The sequence below is a fragment of the Bos javanicus genome, chromosome 6, assembly GCF_032452875.1.
Source record: "Bos javanicus breed banteng chromosome 6, ARS-OSU_banteng_1.0, whole genome shotgun sequence".
Classification (NCBI taxonomy): domain Eukaryota; kingdom Metazoa; phylum Chordata; class Mammalia; order Artiodactyla; family Bovidae; genus Bos; species Bos javanicus.
Window position 1 is genome coordinate 19,559,097 of NC_083873.1, and position 24,620 is coordinate 19,583,716.

Genomic DNA, 24,620 nt, shown 5'->3' on the forward strand with positions numbered 1-24,620 from the left:
TCTCCCCCTGCCCCACTTCCCTCTCTCCCCTGTCCTTTCCTTCCTTCTCCAGATGAAGAACATACACAGTACAGCTTTAAATCACCAGAGGGAAGCAAATAAAAAGATTAGAAAAGAGATCTGAAATTTCCTTAACTACCTTAGAGAAAATTCTCAGTCATCTACCGATCACTAACAAAATGCAAAGGGTTGCTGAGCTCCACAGAAATAAGCCCCAGTGTGCCAAAGCTTTCACTGTGGGAAAAATCCCCAAAGTTCAAAAGACACCTTTGGGCTGAGAGTAAAGAGTAGAACTGGGAAAAATTAAATCTCTAGTGAAAGGTAGGAACATAGACACAGCTAACAATAATCAGCCCCATTTTTGTAACTTCCCTTTCTCTTCTAGTAAGGTTGCAGGATGACTTGAAGCACTTGCCTAGAGCCACACCAGGAGAAGAGAATGTCTAAGAGATGGCTTTTCTCCAAGTATGACCATAAGAGTGATGACTCATCTTTTCTAGATCACAGATCACTGGACAAGGAATGTGGAGGCAAAGAACAAGAAAGAGAGGAGTGGTGGGAGGCAAAAGACAGCATCTCAGACTCCTTGCCTTTCATCCTACTCTGTAATCTCTGAAGATCCCTAGGTTTTACCACCAGAAACGTTTTTTCCCTTTGCTTTCCTATAAGCCAAAGGAAGTTAGAAGGTGAGGCCTGAGTCTGAGCCCTAGAACAGGGCACAGGTGGTACCATAGCCGACTCTCTGACTATTGCTGCCTGGATGAGCATAGCACCAATACCCTGGGTGACACAGAAGCCCACCACTGTGAGGGACAGGCCTCATGCCCTTGGGACTAATGAATCACTTCAAAGGAAAAGGGAAAGCTTTTATTTCTGGTATTTAGAAGACCCATCATATAAGTTTCCCATCTACATAGATTCATCTCTGAAAAGGCTGTCGTCACTATTTGCTCAGTAAAGAAGTTGAGGTGATACTGTCTCTGTTTTAACATTACCACTGTTCAATTAGGTACCATAAATACCTAAAAAAATAAAACAGGATATTCCAATTATTTGGTCATAAGTAATGAAACATGATAAAAAGCATCAGAAAAATATAAACTCAAAACTAGAAGACAAAATAAGGCTGTGTTTTTTTGAGTTAAGTGGGACATGTTTTCTTCACCATGTAAATGAATTCAACAATATCAATAGAAGTAGTACAGCTTTTGGGTATTGAGTTCTTATTGTATGCCAAACACTATGGTAAGAGTTTTACAAGCACTCTCTCACCTGATTTTCACAACAGCCCAATGAAGCAGATACTGTTATTACCCCCACCTACAGATAAGGAAACAAAGGCACAGGAAGATTTGGTAACATGCTGCAAGTCACAGAGTGGCTATGAGCATAGTATTTTTCATTACAACTCTAAATGTGCACAGCAACTCAACAAAAAAATCTGATCTCTGACTTTGCTCATGTTCACCAAGAACTCAATTTATACCTTCCGGAGAGAGCTATTTTTTTTTTTTTAAACAGCCATCACAGGATCCAATTAAAATATAAATAAAATGCCTTGAAAACTTTCAGAATTCACAGCACTCAAACCTGACCTTCAAGCAGTCCTTCAAAACATTTGCTGAAATTTCATCTTCAGGAAGATGCCAGGCATCTTCTCCAGGGTCTCTCTAGGCCTTACGGTCTACTAGAAAGCAAACTAGTTTGAAGACCTTTTCACCCCTCAGCAGAAACAATCTTTTTACTCATCACCACACAGAATCAGAAAAGAGATCATATTTCCATGACTATGGAACAATGTGATCACACCAGCCACAGACTGCAAAATCCGTAAAAGGGAAAAGAGAAAGAACTTGTGGACAGGAGGCAGCCAAGCAGCAATCATTAAAGTGCAAACAACTCTGTCTTACTGATGGTGCTCAATTGGAATTTCAGCACACAGTCATGATCTAGAGTATTACAGCAACAATGAGTCTGGTTTTCTGATATGGCCACTCTTAAAAGCCCCTGATACATATTACATTATATTCCATAATCTTTATTCTGCAACACTTTCCTTCTTGATATGGCCCAGATGCTATACACTATGTTTTAGGCACAAGTGTTAAATTTTAAACAACCATGTGTGCACGCTCCATTGCCCAGTCATGTCCAAATCTTTGTGACTCCATGGACTGTAGCCCACGAGGCTCCTCTATCCATGGAATTCTCCAGGCAAGTAGACTGGAGTAGGTTGCCATGCCCTCCTCCAGGAGCTGTTCCAGACCCAGGGATAAAACCCGAATCTCCTGCATCTCCTGCACTGCAGGTGGAACAACCCACAGCTGGCTTTGTCTCCATTCAAGGCATGGTTTTGCTGTACTGAGTTGTCACTGTGTTTTAGGGAACCCTACTCTTTGGTAAAGAACTTGCCTGCAATGCAGGAGACCCAGGTTTGATTCTTGGGTCAGGAAGATCCCCCGGAGAAGCAAATGGCAACCTCCTCCAGTATTCTTGCCTGGAGAATCCCATGGACAGAGGAGCCTGGCGACTACAGTCCATGGAATTCTAAGAGTTGGACATTTTTAACATAGTCTCTGTCTGATTTATATACACACTGAAGACTGAGACATGCCTCCCCAGAAAGTCCAATCTAGTTAATGTGTGGATTAGGACTCTACATCTTAAATAAGTACCCTAAATCACTCTGGTTCAACTGGGCTTCTGGTAACACTCTGAGAAAAATCTACTTTCTGATCCCAGTGCTATTATATTCCTTGCAGAGCTTTCTAGCTAAAACTGGACAAATCTGACATGCTCAATTATAAACAAATTTTGAAAGGTTAAAAATAGAAGTTAACAAAACTTTGAGTTTTTAAAAACCAGCAAGTTCTAATAAAGTTAACATGATTCACCATCAACATTCCCTGGGGTACTTTTTCAAAACACAAAACTCTCTTGCTAGGAGGGTGGGATTCTACAGAAGACAATGAAGGACAGAGAAGCCTGGCATGCTTGGGGTCAGTTGCAAAGAGTTGCACACGACTTAGCGACTGAACAACAACCACCACCCTCTCCTAAGGCAAGACTGTTGTAATAAATTACTGTGACCAGTGACAGGGGGAATGGGAAGATTAAAAATCACTGCATGAGGATAACAAAAAGGCAATGAAAATCACCCCAAACATCAAGAACTGGATAGATCCATGGTTACTATTTTGGTCTTTTTTCTTCCAGACTTTTGTATTCATCCAGACATAGGAAGATGTGTATTTTATACCTAATTGGGATCAAATGGTATACCGAGTTCTGTATATTCTCTTTCACTTAACATTTTTATAAAGTAAGTACTTTTCCAAGTCAGCGAACATTTTTTAGAAAAAGAAATCAATGCATAATATTTCACTGTATTGCTAGACTGGAATTGCATTTTTCCCTAACGTCCTTTACTTTGGGTTCTATATAGCGTTTTTCCTTTTTTCTCTGCTCTGGGATCCCTCCTACCTGCTCTGATACCAGGTTTTTGTCTTTGGTGTTCACTTGGTCTTCAACCTTTTAGCAATCCCCTGCAGCATACCTCTGATATCCAGGCAGGCAGCCCACCAGTTAAATCTGCCTTTCTTGCTCTAAGTCTGCCCGGTAATTTTCTGTCCTCCCTACACCCCCTTACTACATCCCCACCAGGCTCTTTGAGTCCAAGATCAACCCAGTAGTTTCAGAAACCACATAAATGACAGCTAATGGGATAAGGCTATTGGGTTTGTAGTCTCTAGAAGTCTTAGTTCAACCCAGCCTCATCTGAAGTGGCCTATAATGAACTCTGAGCCCAACAGTTAAATAATCCCATGGTTAAATCCATTTGGGAAATGATGCACCTTATATGCCTCTTCAAGAGATTCATAATGACCGCTAGCATATTGAAAAGTCCTATACTTAACAAACCTATTTAAGTTGACTAAACCTGCAGGCTTACTCAGTTGCTCAGTCATGTCCGACTCTTTGTGACCCCATGGACTGTAGCCCAACAGGCTCCTCTGTCCGTGGGCTTTCCCAGGCAAGAATACTGGAGTGGGTTGTCATGCCCTCCCCTCCAGGGGATCTTCCCAACCCAGGGATCAAACCTGAATCTCTTGTGTCTCCTGCGTCGGCAGGCAGATTCTTCACCACTGTGTCACCTGGGAAGCCCTGACGAAGCATAGGATCTCTCAAATTTATTTGACTTCAGAACTTTTTAGGTATACACTTGCCTAATATCCCAGAAAACTAACGTTCTATGAAACACTTTGAAAAGCATCGGTCTGTCCCATTAGTGGAGGAACAAGAATTTAATGCTGTATCAGGTAACTTTGAAAGCAAAAGTGTTAGTCCCTCAGTCATGTCCAACTCTTTGCAACCCCACAGACTATAGCTCACCAGGCTCCTCTGTCCATGGGATTCTCCAGGCAAGAATACTGGAGTGGGTTTTGTCATTTCCTTCTCCAGGGGATCTTCCCAACCCAGGGATCAAACTCAGGTCTCCTGCATTGCAAGCAGATTCTTTACCATCGGAGCTACTAGGGAAGCCCATCAGGTAACTTCAGTGCTGCTTAAAACAAGCTAGGGCTAGTCCTGCAAATATATCTGATTATAATTCTGTTCACACAATCTGAAAAACCTAGGGTTCCTCACGTTGAAATTATTTAAAAAACATATGCTTAATATTCCATATCATATATGAAAGTTATTGTCTTAATCACATATTATTTAAATGTTCCCCATCATAGTCATTCCTATAAAATACAACAATCTTTTACATTTCACAGTATTTAAAAATTCACAAACATTTTTACTTGTATTATGTTTGATCCCTGAAGCACTCTATGAGAATGTTAAATACTACTGCCATGTAACAGATGAAAACATTCAGGTAGAAAACACAGTAATCAGGCAAAAGTCACTGAACTCACATGTAATAGAGGTGAGAATCAAAACCGTATCTTCTGATTCAATGTATTCTATCCTCAACAGTAGCTAAAAACTTCTTTTTCATATGCCTCTGTCTTATATTCTTATCCAATGTCTTTTGACTGTTTCTCAGAATCATGCTTAAAAATTTAGAAGTATGTTAGGTTTAGTTTTCCAGAGAATGTTTTATTTTAATAGCTACATTAAGCTTCATCAGCCTAAGAGAAAGATCATAAGTCTGAAATAAATTAGATTATTTGGGGATAGCCTGTAAGAATCAATAGTCTATTGAATAGTTGAGAAATAGCTGAATCCAATATAAAAATCCATTTCACTTCATTCAACAAATATTTCTGAGCGCCTACTCCGTCCCAGGCATTGTATGACCCGCCGCAGGGGAAAACACTTGTGGATTAGATACCTGCCCATGAATCTGCACTATAACATACCTGGCAGAGGAACCTTAACGCTATTTCAGTTCAACACCATTTATTCATTGGATACTTTCTTCATTTCTGGCATAATTATTTCTTGCTGTTGTTGTTGTTCAATCACTAAGTTGTGTCTGACTCTGCAGCCTCATAGACCACAGCACATCAGGCCTCCCTGTCCCTCACTATCTCCTGGAGTTTACCCAAGTTCGTAATTTCTTAAGCCATCCTTACTCTCCACTGGTCTGAGAATAGACTTTGGCTCTCCTCATTTCATGAATTTTCAGTTGATGTTAGTTACAGCTACTGTTGGGCAGTCTCCAAATAGCCCCTTACTTCGATTGTATTTTTCTTTACATTGAAAGATATATATGTTTAGTGGAAGAGGTTGTTAAACAGAACTTTTCTTTATATTATGAATTAAAATCTTAGAACCACTCCCTTACTTGGAATATATGCTATAGTCTCCAGACAGCAAATTAAGAAGCTTCCAAAATATCCTCATCCATGCTAATTTAACCAGCAGCTATGACTGAAGATGAACTGAGAGTGGAATTTAATTTTTGGCAGGAGTATCCCAAAGCAGCCATGCTATCTGCCGCATCCAACAGTCTTGGCATGGGATCAAGGTAATTCTTCCTGAGGGCAAGTCTTTAAGATCACAGTCTCTTAAAACGAGTGCTCTCAAACATCATTGGAGCCCTGCATCTCCCCAGTTTTATCCTGCTAAATGCTAGGGGTGAACGTCAATGTTATTTTTAAATTCATGTGTGTTGGTATAGAGAGGAATAATGGGAAGAAAGAGACTCTAAAAAAAAAAAAAGAACACATTAGAAGGCTCAAAAAGAGGTTGAACAAAGCAAATTTTGTTCTAGTAATAAGGGGACAACCTCTTCCCCACTTTCAAAACTTCTTTACCTACAGCCTCTATCTCCATTGACACCCATTAAAAATCTGGAATCTTGAATCCAACCTGGTTCTCGTACAGATCTAACCACCAGTTTACAGTAAAGACAAGGGGAAGTTGGCCAGTTTTTCTTCTCAGTCCTTGGCTCAGCCTGCCAGTTTGCTGGGAGTTTATTGCATATGCTTTGCTGCTTCCTACCCTTGCGTCTCTGTTGTGCCCGTGAACCACGCCTCCCTTTTTTTAATCCTCTTTGCCCCATATCACTCAAGAAGCCTCCCCATTCCCCATACTGTCCCTGGCCAGTTAGGTACCCCTCTTCCCTACCTCCACTTCTCTCCCACTAACTAAGTACTACAGTTATCTTCGGGGCAACTGTCTTTTCCATCAGCGTGTATGCTTTTCTGTTTTACCTTCGTAAGGCCAGTGCCTAATACAGGGCCTGGCATTCTAAAATGTTTACTGGTTGAATGAATGAACACTTAGATTAAAAGTTAAATGGCATGTGTTATGTTAAGCTCCCCATCTCTGAAAGTTTTCAACTAAATCTGAATAGGTTAGGAGAATTCTCATACTGAATAGAAGCTATGATCTACTTATTCTTTCCTTTTCCACTCACATTCTTAGTTGCCCAATTGACAGACTTTTATATAGCTCTTTATAATACGTCACAATAGGGATACATGACTTATACTATGTATAACTGGTTCTTATTCAAGACATGGCCTGTGGCTAACACAAAAGACCACAAACAGCCAAAGCAATCCTGAGAAAGAAGAACAAGGTGGTCGGCACACCCTTCCTGACTTTAAGGCATACTAGAAAGATACAGTCATCAGTCAGTATGGTACTGGCATAAAAACAGACATTTAGACCAATGGAACAAAATCAGGAGCTCAAAAATAAACCCAAGCACATAAGGTCAAATAACATTTGACAAGGGACCCAAGAATACTTAAAGGAGAAAATTCAGTCTCTTTATAAATGGTGCTGGGAAAACTGGATAATAACAGGTAAAAAAGAATGAATCTAGACCCTTATACTACTCACAAAAATTAGCTTGAAATGAATTTAAGACTTGAACAAAAGACCTGAAACCACAAAACTCCTAGAAGAAAACAGGAAGAAAATTCCTCTACATGGATCTTGGCAATGATTTCCTTTGATGGGACCTAAAGCACAAGCAAGAAAATAATAAGCAGGATGACATCAAACTAGAAAGCTGCTGCACAGCAAAAGAAAGCATCATCAGAGTGAAGAGACAGCCTACAGAATGAGGAAAAATACTTGCAAATCATATATCTGGCAAGGAGTTAGTATCTAAAATATGCAGGAAACTCATATAACTTTATAGCAAAAAAAAAAAAAAAAAACCACCACCAATAATTCAATTAAAAAATGGGCAAAAGACCTGGGTTCGATCTCTGGATTGGGAAGACCCCCTGGAGGAGGGCATGACAAGCCACTCCAGTATTCTTGCCTGGAGAATCCCCATAGACAGAGGAACCTGGTGGGCTACAGTCCATGGAGTCGCAAAGAACGGGACACAACTGAGTGACTCAGCACAGCACAGTATAAGTCAAACCATTATGCTGTACGTCCTTAAACTTCTACAATGTTGAATGTCAATTACATCTCAAAAGAACTGGAGGAAAAGTCCCCCCAAATGTGGCAGCATTTGTGACTTACTGAACACATCTCCTCGAGGTTTCTGAGTATCCGTCTGTATCTTGTTGTCAACTGTAATCTCTCTTGGAGACGTGGTGGCAACTGGTGCTACGGTTGTCAGTCTGGTGGTTGGTCTTTCCGGGGCTGTTGCTGGTGGAGGTGTTCTGAGTTCTGTGGGTGGGGGTGGAGGGGGTGTAGGCTCTGGCATTGGCTTTGGTGTAGGCCTAGCTGTTGGCTTAGAAGTGGGCCTGTCGGTCATGACGGGAGGCATGTATGGTGTCTTCAGAGGCCACCTAGTGCTTCTGACATCAGGAATCCAATTACCGTGTCCTCCATCGCCCTTTGAGATGGTACCATTTCCCTTTGGAACATGAATAGGACCTGAAGGTTCAATCATTACTCTTGGAATATCTAGAAGAGTAAATATATTTTAATTAGTGCATAACCATCTCTCCTTAAAAACAAAGATATCGACTTGTAAGAAACAAACACATCAAAATACCTCATGCCAATGAGGCTTACTTTTTACATTTAGAATATTCCCCTAATGTAAGTCACGCTGTTTAAGAAGAAAAAAGCAAATACTAGTGTGTATATATAATATATACATATATATACTCAAACACATATTGCATAAACATATCTGGTGGATGTACAAAGAATTATATTGTGTTTCTAAAGTGAAATGTATCAAAACACAGTTTTAAGTATTTGTAAAGTAGAAAGAAACAAGAATCGATGAGATTTTTTTTTAATGCAGAGATATTCTAAAATTTTAAAGTATGAGAAATGTATATTTAGAGTCAATGTTAAATGTCCCCATGGTATGTGTATATTAGCAATATAAAATCATGTTTAGAATTGTCTAAAGACTAATACTTTTCTTTTCCACACTTTATATAAATTCAATTCACACAAACACATTCTCACTAAATGCTCTATTTATTGTTTAATATTTGGCTTTCCTTCCCCTTTATTAATTTATACAATTGCTTTTTAGAAAAATGTCCAGAGATCATGAAGATCATCTGTGGAAACTTTGTCCTTGATTGTATTCACCAAAAGGAATTAATATTTAATCTTTCTGGAATGATCTACTCTAGACTGGGCATATAACTACATGACCCTTCAAAAATCCTTTAATCCTGATTTTATGCTCCATGATCTTCAGTAAATATTTTACTACAGAAATTTTAAATTTATCTATTGCTGCATGAAATGTATGCTAAATTGTGGCCTTTGGTTTGTGAAACTTTCATCTTGGAGGGTATTTTTTTCCATGTTTATCTACTAACATAGCCATACTACAAATAGAATGTATAAAGTTTTAAAAAGCAAAACAGTTCTGAACAGAGAGAAAATAAATAAAGAAATGCTTTTTTAATAGCAGAATTGGAGGCATAAACCAGAGGAACACAAATGTACAAAATATTCAGATTATCCCAGCATTTTAGTCTAATGATAATGACAAACATAGATTTATTTCTGATTGTAACAAAATCAAATTCTCAGGAAGGGCTCTAAAATGCCTTACCTGCTAAAGAGAAGCTATTGAGAGAGTTCAGTCAAGGAACTCAATGCTTTTAAGATTAGAGTCTATCATTGAGTCTTTAATTTTTTAAAACACCTGAGCAAGTGATTTTTATTTGTGGAAATCAAAGACTAGTTTTACTAGCTATGAAAAATGATATTTCTTTGATACTTAATCTTGTTCCTTATCTTCTCTAGCAATGGCCTTTGTGTAACCCTGTACTTCCTGCTGGAATTCAGAGCTGGGAGAGAAGCATGACTCACACACACAATTCAGTCCATCGCCCTGGTATCCGTCTTTACATTTACACTTGTAGGACCCGTGTATGTTGTAACATCGCGCAAAGCTGCTGCACTGATACTGCCCAAGGGAGCATTCATCTATATCTGCATCAGGAAGTAGGAAAAGAAGAGGTTTATTTGGGAGATAAATAATGAGTCACAAAAAATACATAGTTTCAAAAAAAAAAAAGGCCTCTTTTTTGCAATGTGAATGTTCACGTAAAATCGCAGAAAAAAGGGAAGAAATAAAGTACATTTGCATCCATGACTACTAGGGTTTGAATTTCACGTCTGCTTAATTTAATTGCCAGTAACCTCCTGTGCCCTTGACATCCCAGTCATCATCATAATTAAGAGATCTTTCCGCTCCACAGGAAAAACACAACACAATGCAATGGCTGGGGTTTATTACCGTGACATTGGTATTTGCCTCCTATGTACATGAGGTCGAAGCCTTTATGACATTTGCAGATGTAACTCCCAAAAGTGTTCACACACTGCCTGTGTCTGGGGCAGGAGGCTCTTCCAGTAGCACATTCATCAATGTCTAGAAACGGAAGCCAATTGCATTTTAGGAAGAGCAACAGCATGTTCAGGTGGAGTATATTTTAAAATAAACAATTATCTGCAAACGGTTGCCTGACGTAGTGGCTCATCATAAATGTTATCCGGCTGGTGGCCCTGGCAGGCAACATAAATTCTGTATCTCCAAATTTCAATTCATCCTTACAACCCAAGCTGTCCTCCTCTTGCACCACATCACAGGATGCACTACACCTATATCCCCCTGCTAGCCTGAACTAGAAACATGAGTCATCCTTGACAACCCCATTTCCCTTAATCTCTACATCATCGATCCCAGCTGTTTGTTTCTCTGGAAAATTCTGTGAACTCATTTACTCTGCTCTTCACCTACTGCCATGACTATAGTCCAAGCTCTCCCAGGATTGACTATTATAGGAGCCTCCAAACTGGCCTGTCCTCTGCCAATCTTATCCCCTCCAAAGCATTCCCACTCAATTGCCAACAAACGATTTTATTAAGACATAAGAGGGCTTCCCTGGGAGCTCAGATGGTAAAGAATCCGCCTGCAATGAGGGAGACCTGGGTTTGATTTCCTGCAGAAGGGAATGTCTACACACTCTAGTATTCTTGCCTGAAGAATTCCATGGACAGAGGAGCCTGGCAGGCTACAGTCCATGAGGTCGCAAAGAATCAGACATGACTGAGCGACTTTCACTCTCGAGACCTAAGAAGGGATTGTTACCAAGCTCAAAACTCTCAACTGTTTCTACTTGCTTTCTGAATCCATTCCTCGTTCCTCACCATGTCTTTGGTGACCCTGTAATAAACAGTCCTCACCTCCCTCACTGGCTGTATCTTAAGCCACCACCCCTCATACTGTGTACTTAAGGGTATGATCTTCTTTCTTTCCAAACCTCAAATAAGTCAGCCTCTCTTTCACTGCAGTGCTCTAGAACATGTTCACCTGCTTGGCTGATTCTTCACATGGCCAGCAGTCCAGGTCTTACTTTATGGCTATCTTGACCATTATTTTCTAAAACAGATCCTTTCTGTTTTTCACTCTCTTAGTACCTCATATTAACAGTTGGTATTGTTTGTAATTTCACTGGATATTTCTTTCTTTTCTGTCCCTCCCATTAAAATATCAGTTTTGTAAGGATTAAAATCTGGTCTGCTTTGTCCATTACTCTACATCCTAGCACTTAACAGTGTCTGGAATATAGAAAGTACTCAACAAATATCTCTCAAGTCCCCAAACATCTCCACTCACTCAGTGCTTACTCCATGCAAGGTACTACAAGCTTAGCTTACTAGATGCTAAGCTCTTTGCATCCATGATCTCATTCAATCCTCACAAGGGTTCCATATGGCATTACTCCCATTTTAAAAATGAGAAGACTCAAGCTCAAAGAAAGGAAGTCTCTTACCTAAGGTTACATATCAAGTCTATGGCAGAGCCAGCTTTGAAATCAAAGCCCACACTCTTATCTTTACTGCCTTCCTAATTTACAGGAGAAAAAAATCAAATCCTTAAGTGCAGGACATGCAGTCTAGCCCTGTCTACCTGCTCAGCTTCAACGCTCACTGCCTCTTATGTCCTAGAAATACTGAGCTTTTCTTGTTCCCTGAACACTGCGCTCCCTCTCAACGTCAGTGCCTTGGCACATGCGGTTTCCTCTGGCTGCACCTTCCTCCTGCCCCTCACAAGGTTTTCACAGAGAGAGTGGGTCCCCCTGTGAGACATGTGACAGCCTCTCAAGGGCAACTAATTTCCTGATGTTATTTAACTGCCCTTTTCCCTTCCCTCCATCATATTTCATTTTCTTCCTTACCCTCAAGAGGCTGCTGACAGAGATGCTTGGTCTTACAACTCACCCACACAGGTCCTCCCGTCAGGAGCCAGCTGGAGCCCAGGAGAGGGGCACTTGCACCGAATTTGACCTTTGACAACATCACAGCCATACTGACAGTTTGCCATGGAGCACGTCAGGGCACCTGGAAAGACAGGGACTGTCTGCCTCAGAGACGGGGAGCATGCTTGGTCCCCAAAACAGCTATGTTTTCTACTTATCCTGAAATCAGTGACACGGAACCAACAATGAAGACAAAACGGGCTTAATTCTCCAACAATCTAAAAAAAAAGTCAAAAATAAGAAGGAGATCTCTTCCCTCAGAGATGATTAAGAAGTGAACCAGTTCTGTTAGTATCTGGGGAAGATCCTTAATGCATCTGAAGAACTAAAAGACAAATGTAAAACTTGGAAAAATCATATGGAACTTTTTCCAGTGGCCAAGCCAGATAGAAAATGGAGGTTATTTTTCCCTGATTACTCATATTAAGTGTTGGTCTTAGCTAAAACATCCAAGTAATTGCCTCAACCATCCCTTAAATGTCTCCAGGTACAGCACGTTGTTCCCAGTGAGCTGTACAAAGATAGAGGAGTCTAGCATCCCCCCCACTTGTTCAGAAGCATGAACTCGCCTCACTGCAAAAAGTTCCATGCTAAATATGAAATAATAAAATTAGCTAACCTTTTTATTTTATAAAATGCAATCCAGTTAGAGATAGCTGATACCTATTGATAATTAACTGATCTAGCTGATCTATTTCAGTAAAAATAAAATTCAAGTCATTAACTATTAGATATCCTACAACCACAACCTCAATTCAACATTCAGCCTGCAGAGAATTTTAGGCCATTGTCCATTTATAAAACACATCCAAATGATAGTAGGAAACACCATCCATTTCTTTCTTACAAAGACACATGTGAAATCTACTTTTAAGTTATTATAAGCATTTTTTTTTCATTTGAACTATGCTTTTTTCGAGAAAAAAGCCGTAACTTAGCCTTCAGACTATTATAAAGAAATGTAAAACTGAAGTGAGTGGTTTATTGAGTATAAACCACTTGTGGGTGGTTTATACTCAATAACCAGGCTGGGTGGATTCCCTACCAGCCAACGGTTTACTGCCCAGCCTTATGGAAAGCACAACAGTCCTCAAATGGTCACCGAAGTTCTTTTTCTACATGGAACAGTTCTAAAACCAGATGGAAGACAGGGAAAATGTGCTAGGAATAACATCAGAAAACCATTTCCAAATTAATTTGACATTGGCACCCACAGTAAAAGAATGCTAGACATCTACAGTGGGCAGCTCTTCTGGTTTTCCATTCCTCAGGCACACATAAAAACACACGCTCACATCCTGCTTGGGAGGAGGTTAGGAGGCCACTCTCACACACTTGCCGGGCATGGCGTGCAGTCAAGCCCAGAGCACTTATAAAGCAGTTAAGATTCTTGACATACTTGAGCAGGACCCATCCGGCAGAAGCATGTATCCACTGAGACAGTAGCACTTGTAGCTGCCGAAAGTGTTCATGCACCTGTGCTTGCAGGGCCGCGGCTTCAGGCCACACTCGTTTAGGTCTGCAGAGAACGGGGAGGAAGCAGAGAGATGACAAAACCTCGACGCCACTGCGAACCCCTGCAAATGCTTCTCTATGCCGAAGAATAAAGGGAAAAAGTCAATCAAGCTATCGTAACCAGCCATAAACATAAGAGATCGTTTGCTCACAGTGTCTTCATTTTAATGCTGGTTACACTAGAGCTGTGAAGAGTCTGCTAGCAAAGGTGACCAGAAGCCTTATAACAATGGAAGGCTGTGTGAATTTCTGGGACTTAATCTAACATGTGTGATCTCTGTTTACAGAGGACAGTTGGGGAGATTCTCCTCACCGACACATACATGGCTTATCATCCCTAGAAAGAGCAGTGTACACACCATCTATCTGACTTCAACATCCTCAAAATATCTGGGGTTATACTGCTAGATTCACTCTGGTCCATGTGATCTTCCTACTTCAACTTCTTGTCTCTGTTTAAAGAAGATACTGTGTGAACCTATCTCAGTTTGTAGAAAGTATACGGATTCTTAATATTAGACTGCTTTGACCTTCCCAAAGAAAGGCTATTTTTTTTAAGAGGATAGAAGCTCAATGAATTAGAGTGATCACTGTTGAGGTTCCTCTTATTCATAGTCTATAAACTAATCTCAGATTAAAGAAGCAGCTTCAGTCTCCTACTATAGTAAACCATTCGAGTCACAAAATAAACTTAAAAAAAGACCCTCCAACATTATTTTCATTCATTCTGCAGTTAGGAAGGGCATATAGAAATACAAATGGACAATACATAATAGACTATCATCCTGTATTTTAGGTTTACTGGTTTAAATATCAATACGAAGGGAGCTAATGAACTTCACGTGAGACTTTTCCAACCCAAGTTGAACATTGCCTCAAGTGAAAATAAATCTTATGACAAATATACACTGAAACACTAATGCCCAAAATACAGATTTCATTAAAAAGAAATATGACGTGTTTATTTTGTCAGGACTGCCAGCAAAGGCACCTGATTAGCCTAATTTAATTATCTATTAATCCATGTCATCAAATTGGAAATATATCTAGTTACAAGTTGTTTTCAAATCTAACTAAATTTAAATCTGACCTGCTCATTTATTAAAAGTCTATACTTTTTTATATACTTAATGTATACATTTTTATATACTTAATGTAACCAAGTACACTGTTTTTTAAAACCATCAAGTAGTTATTTCATATAAAAATTTTAAAACTGTTTTACCAACTTGCCGATTTAGTCTATTTTCTAACCTTAACACAACTGTGAGCAGATCCCCAGCTGGGTGAAGCCTGGGGAGGTTACATAAATAAACCAGATACCTTCATCATCTCCTATGCTTTCTTTATTTTTAAACTTCATACACTCTTCCCCAGCCAAGGATATTCAAAACAGAATCATAATTAAAATTTTTTATTTCAAAAAATTTCCTCAAAGAAACTGCTTTGCAAATTATAATATCAACAAAAATTTGATTTTCTCCCCTCTGTTAAAATGAGTAAAATTTTTAAATCAAAGAGAAAAGACAGAGAAAGACATCCATTCCACTTCTTATATTCTTCTACCTTGTTTTTCAGTATTTATTAAAAATTAGAGTCAAGCAGTCATTTCTCATGTTCTAAGAGTTAATTACAATGCTTAATGTGTCCCTGCAGATTCACATCTGGCTTTGATAAATCCCTGAATGATATTAGGAGAAGGGGACAACAGAGGATGAGACGGCTGGATGGCATCACCGACTTGATGGACATGAGTTTGAGTGAACTCTGGGAGTTGGTGATGGACAGGGAGGCCTGGCGTGCTGCGATTCATGGGGTCGCAGAGCCGGACACGACTGAGCGACTGAACTGACTGATATTATAGTAAATAGTATTTAAATCTGAATACATTAAGAGAAAGGCTTTGTGTTTTAGAATAGAACAACAAAGAATAGAGTAAGACTGAATTCTATACCCCAAGGGAAGCATACTGATGGATATAAAACATGTCAATTAAGAACCCTTAAAAAGCATCAGAAACTTCTGTGGTTTCTGGATGGGATTGGTTAGATGTTTATAGCACCAGGCAGCTCGTATACAAGGCACATTTATGCCAATGGAAATGTCTGCGGACACTACGGTCATGAACTAAAGCTGAAGCCCAGCTGAGGCTGCTCCAGTCTTGGTGGATAAAGTGGCCCTGAGGATGCCCAGGGGAGTCTTTGCGACTCAGACTGGGGTTGGTGGTGGTCTTCAATCAAATTTACCTTTCCCTTCCCATAAGAAAAAAACACTTAGGGGTTAAGAAGCATAAAACTGAAAGGAAATGAAAAATCACTAAGATATCATAATTCCAATAAAAAAGACCCAAACAAACCTGAGAATCACCTATGAAATGATATGGAAAATTAAATAAACATGCAGTATTTAGGGGGGCAAATATGGAGACACGTGTTGGCTATTTTACTATTATTAAATTGACACATAAGCATCCAAATAGGCTGAAAGCAATTTGAGAAAGCTGTACTCTAACAGCTGGTGACAGGCTAGGTGACACCCCCCGACAGCTGGCCGCTGTCCACGTCCTGAGTGATGGCCACCATTGCCCCATCTGCCATACGCAAGTCTCCTAAAAACTTCCCACTGACCCTTATAAAACCACTGCAGAAATGATGAAATAGAATTCCACAATTATCCATGATTTTCAGTATTTACCAAATATTAGAACTCTAAGGCAGGGCGCTTCAACAGATTAAAAGCATCTGGTGTCCTGTGATGAACTTCCTTTTCCTCAATATTTTAGAGTTTCTAGTCTATGATTACTATCTTGTACTTTATTTCTGCCTGCAATGCAGGAGACTCAGGTTCAATCCCTGGGTTGGGAAGATTCCCTGGAGAAGGAAATGGCTACCCCTTCTAGTATTCTTGCCTGGGTAATTCCATGGACAGAGGAGCCTGACGGGCTAGAGTCCACAGGGTCACAAAGAGTAGGATATGACTGAGGGACTAATACCTTATTTCCTTATTGACCTTATAAAATTGAGTTGATGTTTCCTGCTCCCAAAATCTCTAGCGTAATAGCCCTTGTAACATTTTTATTACTATCAAATTAAGTCAGAAATTCGAAAATGACACTTCCAATTTATAGGAAAGGCTCCTACAATAACGAGCAGATTATAAAGAACAAGTAAATTCCCCTTGATCGCACTTTCTCAGATCACACTTAGAAGTTGACGAAAGAATGTAGGAAAGAAAACTTGTGTCTTTGTTTTAAATTTACTTAAATTTTGGTCTTTCTCTAGAAGTTTGTAATGTAATATACTTCATAAAGAAAATCTATTATAAAAAAATGAATGACTTTATCATGTATCTATCTTATCACATCAATGACAGAACTTTACAATTAAACCACTTACATTCAAATACTCATATTGTTATATATACAATCCTTAAGGAGTGTCTATTACAGTCAGGAGTATATTTAAGCAAGTGGGTGAATTCAGGAGCTTGGATTGGGGTGGGGGGAGGGGAAGTGGGAAGGAGCTGGTCCAGGACAAAAATGCAAGCTGCATAGCATTATAATTACACTTCAGGAAGAAAAAAGAATCAGAAATTTTATTAGCATGCAGACAATGAAAATTAACTTGAAAATCTGGAAGAGATTCATTGAGTGAAATAATGCCATGGATTTTTAAGGAATATCACCTTTCATTCATTTAATGTAATTTGGACATTTTTTTCTTCCTTTGAGGCTTAAACTATGCAATGCCTCAGAAGTCTAATAAGCTTTTGCATTTTGTCTGACTCAAGTGGAGGTCACAGGCAAACAGATCTCAGTATGTCAACCGTCATAACTCTTACCCCTTAAATTTTCAATGATTCTGAAACTCATCCTATTGCCCGAATTTCTTGATCCAAATCAAGTTCCCTATGAGCACAGGCAATAATAATTTAAATGAATTTAACTCAGTCATTCTAAGTTCCTAAATTTATGAGTGAGGAAAAAAAGTCTTTGAGAAATACTGTAAAGTTATACTGCCATTTAATTTTTCTACAAAACTTTCCAGCCTAATGAAGACGTTAATATTTTGGGTGTTTCTATTCTCACGCCAGCCCTGCAGATGACCAGAACAGGAATTACTCTCCTATTATTAATTGGTATGCCAAGATTTGCTCACAATTATAGAGCTACTTGGGCCTTCCAAGGTGGTGCTAGTGGTAAAGAATCTGCCTGCCAAGAAAGGAGATGCAAGAAACATGGGTTCAATCACTGTGTCAAGAAGATCCTCTGGAGTAGGAGATGGCAGCCCCCTCCAATATTCTTGCCTGGGAAATTTCATGGACAGAGGAGGCTGGAGGGCTACAGTCCATGGGATTGCAAAGAGTCAGACACTACTGAGCACGATGACAGAGCCTCTTAAGGCCTGTGCTGGAACCACAACTCAGACTTTCTAATATCGCAAGAAAATGAAAGTGAAGTCGCTCGGTTGTGTCCGACTCTTTGCGATCCCATGGACTGTAACCTACCAGGCTCCTCAGTCCATGGAATTTTCTAGGCAAGGCAAGAGTACTGGAGTGGGTTGCCATTTCCTTCTCCACGGGATCTTCCCAACCCAGGGATTGAACCCAGGTCTCCCATATTGCAGGCAGATGCTTTACCATCTGAGCCACCAGGCAAGCTGGTTCACCAAAAGAGGGAAGCTCACATATGGTCTGATTTCCAGGTGACCTAAAACTCTATACACCAAATGTGGTGGTGGGGAAGAGGACTTGCACACTTCTAAAATCTATTCAGCAGAAGTCATCAAAACCCCAGTCTCAGGTGCTGTGGAATTCCTGACTTGGCCTACATAAGAAAACAGAAGCTACTTTGTTATCTGATTCTCTGAGAAAAAGTTTGAAACTCAGAAGAGAAGAAGAAAGGCCATGGGTACTTGAGGCAGGGAAAGGACAGCAGAGGCGCCAGGCTTTTAGGAGCGCAGAGAATCGGCACCAGCTGACAATTCCTGCCACTTGCTTCACATGCTCAGGACACGGAGGACTGGGCGCTCCTGGGGGAGCCTTCAGGACACCGGCAAGAAATGACAACACTGCAGGAAGCCGTGCAGGTGGGGGTCAGGCCACCTGAGACGACGCACGCTCACCCCTTGAAGGCAAACTGGTGGCTGGATGATCCGGGGGTTGCAAAAGAGGCTGTTCACTGCCTTGGTCAAGAGGAGTTGGGTAGAGGTGCTCGTCTTCACACCAGGAAGAAGGTAATAAGAGTCAACTTTGAACTGATGTCATTTTAGCCCTAAAAATCTTTGTAAGTATATATTAAACAATTACATAAAGTTGGTGGAGTTCAAAAAGAACGCTTTAGATACTTTACAAAAATAAGTTTCTAGTTCTTCTGGCTTCTCTTTTTCAGTTTTAATTTCTGTGTTTCTTAAAATTTATCACTGCTATCTTGCTTCCGAAGAACACACAAACATTATAAGTTAACAATCCACATCTTCATATCAACTTTTTTAAGCACACACAAAAAAGAGATGGTCATTTTAAAAATGATTTTAGTCATCAACAAAGAGAAAATTCAAAGATTATACAAAAATTGACTATAATCAACCTGCTCTGTTTAGGTACATCTAGGTTTTAAATGACCAACTTAATATCTTTTCCTATATTAGTATGTTGTACAACAGTTTAAAACCTTACATAATCATGCATAAACTTATGATCTGCATAAAGATCTCATTTAAATAAGTAACATGATAGATCATTTATGTATTCATTCAGGTGTAAGAACTAATGTCACATTTAGGTCACTTTTAATTAGAATATACCTAAGAGACCCTGCCCAGACACAGATAGGATTGAGATATCAGGGGTTGGGGGAAAAAAAGAATATACATTAGAAGCTTTCTGCAAAAAAAAGTGGTATTGCCATTATTAGCTTACCAAAATATTATGAGTAGGTCCCAAAGTAGGCAATCACATCCTGTTTCAAGACTATCACATTATTAACAGCCAGTTAAATTTCCAATTTAAATGAATATTGGTTTCTGGGGTTGAAACCGCACGTCATTCAAAAAATAAAGCCTTAAGAAACTACCTTAATCTTAGTTAAAACACTCCAACTATTGTGCTAAGGAAGGCAATCAATTTAGACCTAATTCGCTTACCACAGTTGACTGTCTGGTTCCCTGGTACAAGATACCGATTCTTTTCTTAGGATAAGGAATTCAACATTTGAAACAAAAACCATGTGAAGAGATTAATAACTGATATTTATGAATTATTTCTTCTGAAATTATTATACTGTAAAGCATGCTGTAAATTCAGCAGGATATCTTTCATTCCTGAAAATATGCAATGATATGATACATTACATGCCCCAAATAATTCTCTAATGGGAAAGTTATGAAAAACACTATTATCTATAATAGTATCCTTTTTTGGCTGAGGAGAAAGGGGATTTGTATGGGTAGAGGCCCAAGGTTGGCGGGGGGTGGGGCAGTAATCTTCATGAATAAAATTACCAGAGAAAGTAAGCTGGAAAAAAAAAAATTTCGCCAGAGTTCAGATTAGAACGAATATGGTCAGTCCATGCCTACGATTTTCTATGTGATCTGGCTATGGCAAATCCAGAGTGTGACCCAGAGGGAAGCACAAGCCATGACCAGCAGATTCACACTAATCTTGTACCAAGGCTTCTAAATTAAGCCAGTTCCAAAGTGGGCCTGCCCTGCTCTTCTGCTCTCTGGCAGCTCCAAAAGCACTCATTAAGTGCTTGTCATCCATTCGAGCTCTTCACTCAGCTGTTCAAGCAAGTCTCCAGGGGTGAGTTCTTAAAGTACACAGCTCGTAACACAATTTTTAGTGGGTATAATTTTTGCCTTATACCCAAACCTACTTTTAATCAAATGCTAATTTCCAGTTCTGTGGAGATTTATTTCAATTCTAACTCTTCTTAACATTTCTCTCCTCAAGAAAAAAGAAACCAGGGAATTCCCTGGTGGTCTCCTAGTTAGGACTCTGTGTTTCCATTGCAGGAGGCATGGGTTTGATCCCTGGTCGGGGAACTAAGATCCTACATGCCCTATGGTGTGGCCAAAAAATAAACAAAAACACCCTGGGCTTAAAAAAAAAAACAAAAAACCTGCTTTATTTCTCATATCTCTGGGGCATGTTTTCCATTTTATTAAAATGTATGGATAAAACGTCTGGATAAAATCAGTCTAAGTTAATTTGTCATGTAGCAGATATAAACACTTAGTTCTAATACTTAACAACATTTCTGGGGCTCTCTGGCCTCTACCTGGATCACTGCGGCAGCCTCTCTGACCCTGACAAATAGTCCATGGATACAAAGAATAAAGAGCTATACCAAACAGCTCCAGGGAACTCTCTCAGTTCCTATGGTGTTAGGACCAAGAACCATGACATTAAACAGTCACTAAGCAAATATTTCACGTGCACTTATCATGTGCAAATCATTTTGATAAAAATTTTCAGGAACCAAGAAGTCAGAGGGACCCCACAAATGGTTCCTGCTCTCAACGAATGTAACTTGCCACAATTGCTTATATGGTAAAAAAGGAAAAGAGAGATGATCAAAATATGTAGGTTTACTGTAGACTCAAGTTTTATATGGAGAAGGCAATGGCATACCACTCCAGTACTCTTGCCTGGAGAATCCCAGGGACGGGGGAGCCTGGTGGGCTGCAGTCCATGGGGTCACTAAGAGTCGGACATGACTGAGCGACTTCACTTTCACTTTTCACTTTCATGCATTGGAGAAGGGAATGGAGGCCCACTCCAGTGTTCTTGCCTGGAGAATCCCAGGGACGGGGGAGCCTGGTGGGCTGCCATCTATGGGGTCGCACAGAGTCAGACACGACTGAAGCGACTTAGCAGCAGCAGCAAGTTTTATATTCAGGATTTAACTTGAAATTACATTTTCAGTAAGGCTCACTATTTTTGCAGGTGTAAAATCCCATTTTGCCACTGATAAAATCCTCTTTCCCCCAATTATATTTAGTTTGGGAAGGCAAGATTTCAACTCAGTATATTTCCATTTTTCTTAAGAGAAACAGATATTATTGCAAGGAAAGGTACACAGTCAACTAGTTTTCTGAAAATCAGAGATACCCAGAGATGGATCCGTGTTCCAATGATAGTTTTAGTGTCTACGAATCATATTAAAGTTGATGTAGCTCCTGCAAATAAATTTAAATGAATTTCTCCGCAACCTCAACAGTGGCTTCTTTTAATAATCTTCTTTGTATACATTCCTGGCATGAGGACAGCGTTTCATGGTGCTGACATATTAATGAAACCTGCGATGCTTTATGTTCAGCACTTTAAAAAAAAGAAGCATGCTGGCACTCTAAGATGAACACTGACAACTCAATAATCAGAACTGAACATGCTGCTACTTGAGAACTCACACTGGAGAGGAAATTAAATGGGTTTTTAAAATCAAATGGGTTTAAAAACATGTCACATTTCACTAACATGGATTTCATCTGGTAGTTCAGGAACAATTACCCATACTTTTAAATTTCAGTGTGCCTGATTCTTGTGAAAACTATGTCTATAAATCACACGTTTACATGACACACTTCAAGGAACATCAGATACCGAAGAACAAGAATATTTCAACAAGATCATTTCTGTATCAGATGAGGTCAACTAAGTATCTATGGGACAGTTAGACCCTATACAAACTGTTTCATTTGACATTTAAAATGCTAGGAAATATTACTTTAAGGAATAAATGAAAAATTTTACTCCTTTTATCCTTGAATCTTTCTAGTGAAATCTAACCCTATCTTTTCTCTACATCTGTTTTTAGCTCTGAACGGTAGAAAGATTTTGGTTGAAATTAAACAGACAAGCCTTGTCAGCCTTGTAATGCAGCAAGTCAGAGGATCACATTTCCAATGTTTTTGCCATCCGAAACTACACTGGTAGAAAGAACATGAGTTATATAGACAACAGCTCTAAGTTGACATAGATCTTTTACCAATTAATTTTGTGAACCTGGACAAAACACTGATTATATACGATGTCTCATCAAGAGGAAAATACTATTTATAGCTTAATTATAATAAATAACATTCTACCTCCTAATGCTGTTGTAGTGATATAAACAGGTAATATATGCAAAATACCTTAGCACCATGAGGACTAAATAAAGATCTGCTTTTAAAAGCAACTGACACCAAATTAAAAATAATTTGTTAGGTTAATCAAAATCTTGATTTCTCAGAGGAACCTCACAAACTGGTCAAAAGTTGAAGAGAACTGAATCACAAAGATCAAAGAGCTCAGAGTTGGAAGGGACCTCAAAATTTCAAGCCAAACCTCCTACCTGACTTTGCGTATTAAAGTGTTTTCACCTCACAGAGATCCAAGGAGGCGAAGAGTTTGCTAAAGTTTTCCAAATAGTTAGTGGAAGACCAAGGAGGAGCAGACGTAAGGCTTTTTCTTTTTCAAAATGCATTTTCATTATTAATAGTGAATGAAAGGACGAAATTCTTTAACTGCCCCACAATTAAGTAGATTTAACAAGACTTATCATTATTCGATTTTTATCTTTCAGCAAAATGACATCTCACATGTTTGGGGACAATGGTCATGGAAAAGTGGTCTGCATGAGAACTTAAGTTTCTATATCAGGGAGGAGTAGAGAGGGTTTATGACTGTCTACTTTGCACAGGGTTTCCCTACCTTGATTGCAGGTCTTCCCGGCAAATCCAGGGTGACACTTGCACTTATCTGGCCCGACACATTCACCATGTTTGCACTGTGGCTGGCACACAGCTGTGGAAAGAGGGTATCACACATTATTCCTAGTTCAGCAGCACATCAACCATGTAGAATCTGTGTCATGTACCAGTTTGATAATCAAAGAAAAAACTAAGAACTTGCAACAGAGTGAGCAGTAAGCACTGTCTAGACTACACAATCACACACATGTATTTTGTGTGTGTGTATATTGCTTATGTGTGTATTGCTTGGGGCTGGAATTTTGCTAAACTTGAGGACAGTACTCAAATAGCCAAAAAAGAAGAAACATTGGAAAACTATATACAAAGACAACTGATTTTTGTCAATGGTTATCACTTTACAATAACCTGCACCCATAATTTCAAAATGATTTTCTCAAATATGCTTCAAAACATAGTTCTCAATCCAAAGATATTAGTTAAAAATGAACCCCTAGATAAATTTCCAATTAAATAACAAATATTTTCTTGGAAAGGATATTTCCAAGTATACAATGGTTCAAAATGAATTAGAAACTAAAACTCAGTATTTTGGAAACTTCAACTTCAGTATACTTCTGGCATTTTGTCCTTCCTTCACCTTAAGTTACATCATAATCACTCATCAATCTATAATAGGCTTCCTATAGCTTATCACAGAAAAGAGAAAGTTCCATTTTACATTGCCAATCTTCTATCAGCTGAGTTTGTCATCGTTCAAGACCCTAAAATGCTGTAAACCATCAATCAAATCTTTTCGTAGTCTTCAATTCCTGCTAAGATACTGATAAGAATTTATTCTGTTTATACAGTAATTCTCAGCTGGGGATATTTTGCTGTCTATGGGGCACTTAGCACAAATGAAGACATTTTCTATAGTCACACTGGGAACAGGGTACCACTAGCATCTAGCGAGTATATAGTGATGCTGCTAAACATCCTTCAATGCTCAGGTAACTCCCCATAACAAAAATTATCCAGCTCAAAATGTGATGGTGCCAGACTGAGAAATCTTGCTCTATACCAAATCTGTATATGGTGCTACACCAGATATTAAAATAGATGCAAAATCATTGTATAGTGTGGTCCCTGGTCTCAAAGAGCCTATATTCTAGACACAAAGACAAAGCAATCATGTTTTTATTCAAGGCAACATTTATGAGCAAAAATGGTGGCACACGTGGGATTTGTGAAG

The 24,620-nt window shown here is 39.2% G+C and overlaps 1 protein-coding gene across 10 annotated transcripts in view; it reads right to left on the bottom strand.

The window, feature by feature from the left end:
• The window catches only part of NPNT (nephronectin), a 99,785-nt gene that overhangs the window by 35,815 nt on the left and 39,350 nt on the right, over positions 1-24,620 (bottom strand). For 6 of the 10 annotated variants that reach the window (XM_061419468.1, XM_061419466.1, XM_061419457.1 and 3 more), the window contains 7 exons: positions 23,388-23,480; positions 18,815-18,907; positions 13,576-13,695; positions 12,139-12,258; positions 10,151-10,285; positions 9,721-9,843; positions 7,948-8,337 (listed from right to left, as the gene is read on the bottom strand). In XM_061419468.1, coding sequence (XP_061275452.1) covers positions 7,948-8,337; positions 9,721-9,843; positions 10,151-10,285; positions 12,139-12,258; positions 13,576-13,695; positions 18,815-18,907; positions 23,388-23,480 — 1,074 coding nt within the window. The remainder of the gene's footprint in view (positions 1-7,947; positions 8,338-9,720; positions 9,844-10,150; positions 10,286-12,138; positions 12,259-13,575; positions 13,696-18,814; positions 18,908-23,387; positions 23,481-24,620) is intronic. The other 4 variants (XM_061419461.1, XM_061419462.1, XM_061419467.1 and 1 more) reach the window with 1 other exon arrangement.